Genomic DNA, 8,614 nt, shown 5'->3' on the forward strand with positions numbered 1-8,614 from the left:
ATATGCAGTGTGTTCAATTTTTTAATGCAATATTGAAAATGTCTGCCCGTGTTAATCCACATAATGAAGTTATCTGAAACGTTAACTGCAAAGGCAAGCATTACACACAATGCGGTGGTAGAAAACATATCTTCAGATTTGTGCTTTGAAAAATTCACCAGCAGCTTGACAGACACAACAGCGCATTATTTCTACAAATGGAATAATTGCCTACACTCTTATAAAGGCCTGAAGAGGCACCTCTAAAATCACTCATTATTGCAATCAACTGATTCAGAAATGACTCAAAACAGCAGTTTAATCCAGCTCATCTCCTCCTTCAGCAGTTCACAATTACTGATCTCAGATCAGCTCAAGCCCTTAGTGCCAAAGTCTGCGTTTTGGGAAGAAACACACATCTGCTTTCAGGGCAATAAAATAACAAGGTTTCTTGCTACAGTTATCTGTCTTGTCCTTGACTGGAATTCTGCTTGTCTTTCCCCCTCTGTCCTATCCTATTTTGTTCTGTGTTGCAGGATTTTTGAGGTCGTACAGTGCAAACACACGCAGAGGCTCCAGCAATGTACCTCGGCAGGTTGGGTCCCATCACCCACTGGCCTTTCTCTGGAACAAACACCTGAGTGTTTTCAGAGAAGTCCATGTGCTCCCAAGTGTAGCCTCCCATGACATAGATCTTGCCATTCCATACTGCTACTGCCGCCTCACTGTTGGGATACCGCAATGGTGTTATTCTACTCCACTGCTCAGTCTGTGGATCAAAGGCCTCCACTTCCAGCACATCAAAGCGCTCCATGCTGTCCTCGTGGTCGTCACTTCCCCCAATTACGTAGATTTTGTCCTGCAATGATGTCATGCAGTGCCAGCCTCGAGCCAAAGTCATTGCCTGCCGCTCTGTCCATGTGTCACCAGAGCTTGGGTCATAGCTCAGCATATCACGTCGGTAAGGTCCAATCTGGTAGTCATGGCCTCCTGAGATGTAAACGACATCTTTGTGTGTAGTGCCCGCATGGCCATATGTGAATCTAAAAAACGACACATAAAACTGCTTAAGTAACTTTTAAGAAAGCAACAAAATACATTTTGTTTCAAATACAGAGAGGAAAGAAGAGAGATGACCTGGGTAGTCCTGCTACATAGGCCCAGTAATCCTCAACAGGATGGTAGACCTCTACAGATGATAGCGCACCACTATCATTACGTCCTCCAACAGCAATCAGGCATTCCCCCATGGTGCCCAGATAGAAATCCACCCGCCGCTGGTTCATAGAGGCACTCTACAGCAAAAGAACTGACAAGACTTACAAACTGAAGCAACATACTCTAAAGATTAGACAGTGACATGATAACACCGGAATATACAGACGTCATATCTTTGCGCTAGAAACTACAATGTTTACTGTGGGGTGGGCAATACAACGATGTTTGTCATTACCATGAGAAATTACATCATATCACAATGTTTTTCTGAGCAAATCATGGACTTCATATTTCAATAACATTATTTAAACGTGGCACAGCTTGTGCCAAAATGTGGAGATGCACATTGTGAAAGTGTCTTTAAGCATTGTGATATATGTTTGACATATCGCTCACCCATGGAGAACATTCAATAACTCAGCACGAACTGAGGCAAGTATGTGATCTTTTTTTTACCACTATATGCTAATTATGCTAATTGGTGACGCATAAGCTTCTACTAATTGCTAGCTACACTATATTGCCAAAAGTATTACCTCGTCTGCCTTCACACGCATATGAACTTAAGTGACATCCCATTCTTAATCCATAGGATTTAATATGATGTCGGCCGACCCTTTGCAGCTATAACAGCTTCAACTCTTCTAACAAGGTTTAGGAGTGTGAGTGTGTTTATGGGAATTTTTGATCATTCTTCCAGAAGTGCATTTGTGAGGTCAAACATTGATGTTGGACGTGAAAGCCTGGCTCGCAGTCTCCACTCTAATTCATCCCAAAGGTGTTCTATTGGCCAGTCAAGTTCTTCCACACTAAACTCGCTCATCCATGTCTTTATGGACCTTGCTTTGTGCACTGGTCCACAATCATGTTGGAACAGGAAGGGGCCGTCCCCAAACTGTTCTCACAAAATTGGGAGCATGAAATTGTCCAAAATCTCTTGGTCTGCTGAAGCATTAAAAGTTCCTTCCACTGGAACTAAGGGGCCGAGCTGAACTCCTGAAAAACAACCCCACACCATAATCCCCCTCCACCAAACTTTACACCTGGCACAATGCACAAGTACTGTTCTCCTGGCAACCGTCAAACTCAGACTCATCTATCAGATTACCATATGGAGAAGCGTGATTTGTCACTCTAGAGAACTCTGGATGCAGCTGCTCAGCCATGGAAACCGATTGCATGAAGCTCTCTACGCTGTTCTTGAGCTGATCTATAGGGCCACATAAAGTTTATAGCGATTGACTCTGCAGAAAGTTGCTGACCTCTGCGTACTATGTGCCTCAGCATCCACTGACTCATTTTATGTGGCCTACCACTTTGTGGCTGAGTTGCAGTCGTTCCCAATCATTTCCACTTTGTTACAATACCACTGACAGTTGACTGTGGAATATTTAGTAGAGAGGAAATGTCATGACTGGACTTGCACAGGTGGCATCATGCTGGAAATCACTGAGCTCCTGAGAGTGACCCATTCTTTCACAAATGTTTGTAGAAGCAGTCTGCATGCCTATGTGCTTGGTTTTATACACCTGTGGCCATGGAAGTGGTTGGAACATGTGATTTCAATTATTTGAATGGGTGAGTGAATACTTTTGGCAATATAGTGTATATAAGCCTCAAAGATCCAATGCAAAACTAAAAAAGTAAAACTCAGAAACACCAAACATGCTTTAGCTGATTTACTTTGAGTAAATTAGATTTTTCACTGAGCTATCACTATAAGATATACTACTTGGCCAAATGTATGAGGACACCCCTCCTAGTCACTGAATTCGGGTGCTTCAGCCACACATAGTGCTAAAATCAAGCACATTGCCATGTAATATCCACAGACAAACAGAGGCAGTAGAATGGGTTGTACTGAAGACTTTAAACATGGCAATGCCTTGGTCAACTATAAGTGCTATTATTGTTAAATGGAAGCATCTCAGACCAACAACAGCTCAGCCACAGAGTGGTAGACCATGCAAACTCGTATAGCGGGCTGCCTGAGTGTTGAAATGTGTAGTGCATAAAAATCGCCTACCCTTTGTTGCATAACTCACTACAGAGATCCAAACTGCCTCTGAAAGCAATATCAGCACAAGAATTGTGTGTAAGGAGCTTCATTAAAATTGGTTTCCATGGCCAAGCAGCTGCACACAAGCCTAAGATCTCTATGTGCAAACATAGTGGCAAATATTGGCTGGATCTCTGTTAATGCCCATGGTTTTGGAATGGGATGTCCAACAAGCTCATATAGGTTTATTAGTGCAATTAGTGTAAACTGCAGCAAGAGATTTCATCTCAACTCTCTAAACAACATCTCTGTAGTGATGTGTTAATTCATATATAGAATCAGATTTTTCATTTAGTCAATTCATTTATCAAACTTAAACTGCTTTGTGAAACTATTAGGGGCTGCTTACCTTGACCCATGTGTTGTTGCGTGGATCGTATCGGTAGAGTAAGTTACTCGCTGCGCCTCCCCCATTGTCCCGTGAAGAACTTCCCCCTGCCGTGAAGATGAATCCTCCAAGCACTGCAACACAGTGGTGACTCCTCTGAGCTGGCAACTGGGTCTCCACCTCCCATGTTCCTGCTTCTTCATCCAGCCAGCACACTTCGGTGCTAAGCTCCTCCCCACGCTCATATACTTCTCCTCCAACCAGCAAGAGGCGCTCTACCCCACCTCTTAGCTTTGTGCGGGCTGTTTGCAGCACGGGCTGTGCACTGACGCGGGCATGGTAGCCTAGTGCCTCTTCCACCAGAGCTTCACAGCCAGATTCTGGTAGCAGCAGAGAGCGTACAGTTGGCAGCACCTGCTTGATCAGCTCTTCTGGGGGGATCAGGGTGAAGCGAATATGGGACAGCAGTTGTCGGGCAAAGGCTATGCGCTCGGGCCTCTGGCTCAGCCACTGCAGGGCAGCCTGGAGGAGGGCCTGCTCACTCTCATGCTGTACCTGCTCACTTGCCAGGTACGAGCACAGCTTGGACAAGCGCACGTCCCTTAAAAACTCTGGCGTGAAGGAGAGTGTGGCAAACCGCTCCAGGATGAAGCGGTCTATGAAGGCGTCCAGCCTGTCCAGGCTGTAGAGTAAGGCAAGCTCCTGCAGGTACAGGTAGTTCTCCTCACTCACCTCCTTCTCCAGGTACTGGCAACAAAAATCTACTGCCCGCCACACCTGCAGCAGGTGAGCCGTCTCCAGCACATAGTCAATGTTTCCACCGTCAAGTGGCAGTTCACCACTGTACATAAAATCCACAACTGCTTTTACACCAACGTAGGAGGCTCCCACCAGCTCTACCTCAGTTTGGCGCTCCTCTCGCATGCCAAGAGTGAACATGGCTTGGAAGTATGGACTGGAGACTGCCAGCAGGGCCCGGTGTGCAGGCACTCGCTGCTCATTGGCCACTAACACCACATCACATAGCTGACCACACTCTCTTTGTTCATTCAAACCCTGTAGGAGATAGCTAGCTTGGTCTGCCCATCGATACACCTGAAAGAAAAAAAAAAAAACAGACGCTGGTGATGTATACTTTTCCAATATTCTTCTTCTCAACAAGTATTTAAGAAACACTTGTTTTCTAAAAAAGCGTTTCTCCAACCTGTTTCTCAAAATAGCCCACATTTTGCTCTGTCCCTGCTCTGAATACACCTGAACCAAGCAATGAAGAATTCAATACCTGGTCCAGATGTGCTGGAAGCTGGGATATAGAAAAGACATGCACTATCCCCAAACACTCGATGGAGATCCACTATGTTAAAAGACTCAAAAGAATTTTGAACATGGCCCAAAGAAGGAAAAATACATACTTTTGAAGACTCGCTGATTCGGTGTGGGCGTGAAAGACGAGCCTGCCTCCCACCATCCATCGTGTCATCTCCTTCTAGAACTATCTATTAAATGCAGCAAATAATACAATAAATTTCAAAATCACCAGTCACACGTGGGTGATACCACTTCAGGAGCTCTTAAATAAATATACCACTCATGTTGTTATTGAACAAGCTAGATACAAATACACCAGATATCGACATTTATCCCAACATCTTTAGACACTGAACAATAAAACATTTTGTGCTGATGAACTTAAATGCAAGATTTTTTGCGTTACAGCATGGAATAATAATACTTTCACTAAATTAAATAAAATCTAAAAACCCAAAAAGAACTGAACAAAGCAAGTTGCTTGGTGTACACCTTAATTACCAGTGCAGTAGGAACTCACTTCTCCAAGCCATATTTATTTGACTGGAGACGACTGTGCAGATGCAGTGATTCACAAAAATAACATTTCCAAGGCACAGAGCATACCCTGAAGCACTGAGAAGTCCACCATTGCAATGATGAAAAAATATGGAGCAATTGTGTCTGTAAATCTGCCAGAAACTGACCAGTCACCCAAAATCAAGCATCTGGTCAGGGCAAGCTGTAGTACAGGATGCCATGAAGGTGTCGTCAACCACTGATGGCAGAAACTGTGCATGAGTCAAAAGAATGTATGCTGCCTTTGGTGGGGAAAAACTCTCATCACATCTTGGCTGGAGTTTGCCCAAAGTCATGTGAGAGGCCCAACAACTTGAAGCAAAATTCTATTGCCTGAGACCAAAACTGAACATGAACACTAACTGCAATATTCACAATGACTTAAATTACTGTTGACAAGTAGTCCATTTCCATGCTGGAACACCAAATGTAAAATAACAATACACCGGAAGAAGTGAATACTTTTTAATCACTGTATGTATTAATGCTGCTAAAATAGGACTTTAGATCTTCAAGACCTTTCAGAGTTGAATGTTATTTGTCATGGTATGCAGGATTCTGAAGTGGAGCCTTACATCCCTCATCAGTTTGACAGAATTCACTATTTTGTTCTCTCACTACAATATCCAGCATGCATTGTACAAATACATAAAACATCCTTTGGGATCAGAGTTGTTTTTTTTGTTTTTTTTACTCTTTCAGCCTCGGAAAAGAAGCCAACATCTCTGTTGTTTGAGTAATCCATTCTCTTAGATGTAATTATTATTTGGAGGCAGTTGCAGTTATACAGTTGCAATAAGGTATAGTCATCTGCCTTCCATCTGCTTTCACCAGCAAATGAAAAAATCAAAATACCCCCCCCTCCAAAAAACACACAACAAAAAAGCTTTCAGACCTATTCCCATCCTCAAGATACGTTATCCGAAAGGAGTAAGAATCTTTACAACAGATGTAGTGATGCATACAGTTGTTTATTTTGGCTTGAGTGTCATTTTAATGTTAGTATTCAAGGTTTATTTGAATAAATTCATTTTAACTGTGTGTTTACTAAAACGGTGTCCCCCTAGTGGAGCCCCTGTAGCCAAGGCCCTATCAGATGCAGCTGCTTGGGTTACTTTTGACTGGGTTTAGTTCTTGTGTTTAATCGGTGGGAGAGAAACGGAGTGTCCAGCTGTTTACAAGCCTACACGTTAGTATCGGGTAAAATAATTTCTCACACTAACGATACTAGTAATGAGAATATGAAAATATTTCTGAGGCCGATAAATTAGAGCAAAAACGTTTAAAACTCTCCGGCCGCTCGCAAAACAACGAGTGTTCAAACTTCAAACAAAAGAGCAGAGTGTCCTCAAACATGCTGTTCAGATCCACAAATACTCTAACGCTTAAATTAATCTAGTTACATGGCTCTGCGCCCATCTAACAAGCTTTCACTGCAGTCACTAACTTGCAGTCAAGCATCAAACGCTAACCTAGCCAGGTTAGGTTAGCTAACTAACCAGCGAGGCTGGGGAAGTTAGCCCTGTTTGTATACAGACTCTGCATACGAGTTAATAAAAAACAACAACAGAAGAACGTGTAATCTTACAGAATCCAGCAAAAAACATCACTACTGGCAAAACTATCAGAACCGACGGTTAGTGAGGTTAGTTACTCAGCTCGCTGGGCTGTTAAATCGAGCACAAACTAACAATACAGCCGCACACTGAGACAGACGGACAGCACAATAGCCCGCTGGGGCGAAGGCAGCGTTACTGGATAATGAGCACCGCGGCATAATTCTCACATCTTTTTTGATGACAGCCAGCTAGCAAGGAGAATAAAACATTTTACCATTGTATCATCTTATTCCTGTGGAAATTACTCTTTTAAATGGCTGTAATTCGCATGAACAAATTCGATCGTGAAAACCATGAGGAAACGTGAAGCTCACTTCAACACTTTAGCGCACATAGCTCCCTTTTGGATCTCAGCGTTTCAAAATAAAAGTCATGTCAATAAACGAACGTAGGTAGTGTCAGCCACGGAGGTGGAAAAAGCACAGAGAAACTGTGCTTTAGTGGAAGCATAATTTATCAAAATTTTCTCATTATTATGAGATACTAAATCAGCATTCCATTCCACAAGGTCCCTATGCAGTGGAAAGTGCAGATTTTTTTGTTGTTGTTGTTTATTTGTTTTTTTGGGGGATCTGCAGTTGCTAAATGTCTTCATTCGGAACGTCCTGCAGCACCATAACCAAACAAACGTCTTATGTTCAAGAGCTTTGTAATGACTGATGGGTAAACTTTACTGCTGCTTCCTGTGATGTGACAAACCGTTGTTCACTATTTCATGTGCAGTTTGAAGTTCCCTTCCAAAGAAGTCCCTGTGGTTTGGAATCACACTTAAAATGTCCCAATACCATGTGGCGTACACTTTGCAGGGAGATACGAGGGCGATTGAAATGCACCTTAAGTCATCATTATAAGAAACTTTGTCATTATTATGCAACAACTCCATTATGACGGACTATACTTTTTTTCAAGAGGTGGCGGACACGGGTCTCCATGGAAACGAGTACTTAAGCTCTAAGTAAATGCAGGGGGTAAAAAATATGATTTTCTCTTGGACATGTAAGTAAAAGTACAAGTATTTATACTCAGTGCTTGAGTAAAATGCATATCTTTCAAAATGATACTTAATAATACTGAAGTTCAGTTACTCAAGCAGTTCCACTGCTGATTAGCCACAGCATCAGTGTCTCAACTGTATTTTGGGGATTAATAACAATTCATCGATTTAATAACAGAAATTTAAACACATATATAATACAGACCTGTTTGTTAAAAGTGGTCAGTGTAAATCTTTAGCAGACAATATTACGTTTATAGTGAATTATGCCGACAGTGTCTTCAGAGGTTTATAAGATTACGCATGGAATTATTGATTAAAATCACTCATGAAAAATGAGAAAACTCACTTTATTTGACATTGTGTGCATTTTAACAATGCTTTAGTCTTTGGTCAACTAGTGAATCAATCAATCCTGAATACATATTAATATAGGCTCATTGCAAGTGGCTTTGCAAACTGGGGCGGCTATTGTAACAGGCTAATGACTGCCCTATAGAGAATAATGGCAAAGCTTTTGGAAAAAGTACAGTTAAGACTCAGACTAACAG

General features: G+C 42.3%; 1 protein-coding gene across 1 annotated transcript; it reads right to left on the reverse strand.

Annotated features, from left to right (window-relative positions):
- Nucleotides 1–3: 3 nt before the first annotated feature.
- On the reverse strand, nucleotides 4–7,427 carry klhl36 (kelch-like family member 36). The gene is made up of 5 exons (XM_017682308.2): nucleotides 7,284–7,427; nucleotides 4,997–5,080; nucleotides 3,606–4,679; nucleotides 1,117–1,274; nucleotides 4–1,022 (listed from the first exon to the last, which is right to left on the reverse strand). The coding sequence occupies exons 1-5, from the start codon at nucleotides 7,284–7,286 to the stop codon at nucleotides 440–442; spliced, it is 1,902 nt and encodes a 633-aa protein (XP_017537797.1). The 5' UTR covers nucleotides 7,287–7,427; the 3' UTR covers nucleotides 4–439.
- Nucleotides 7,428–8,614: the final 1,187 nt, after the last annotated feature.

The sequence above is a fragment of the Pygocentrus nattereri genome, chromosome 7 (genome assembly GCF_015220715.1).
Source record: "Pygocentrus nattereri isolate fPygNat1 chromosome 7, fPygNat1.pri, whole genome shotgun sequence".
NCBI lineage: Eukaryota > Metazoa > Chordata > Actinopteri > Characiformes > Serrasalmidae > Pygocentrus > Pygocentrus nattereri.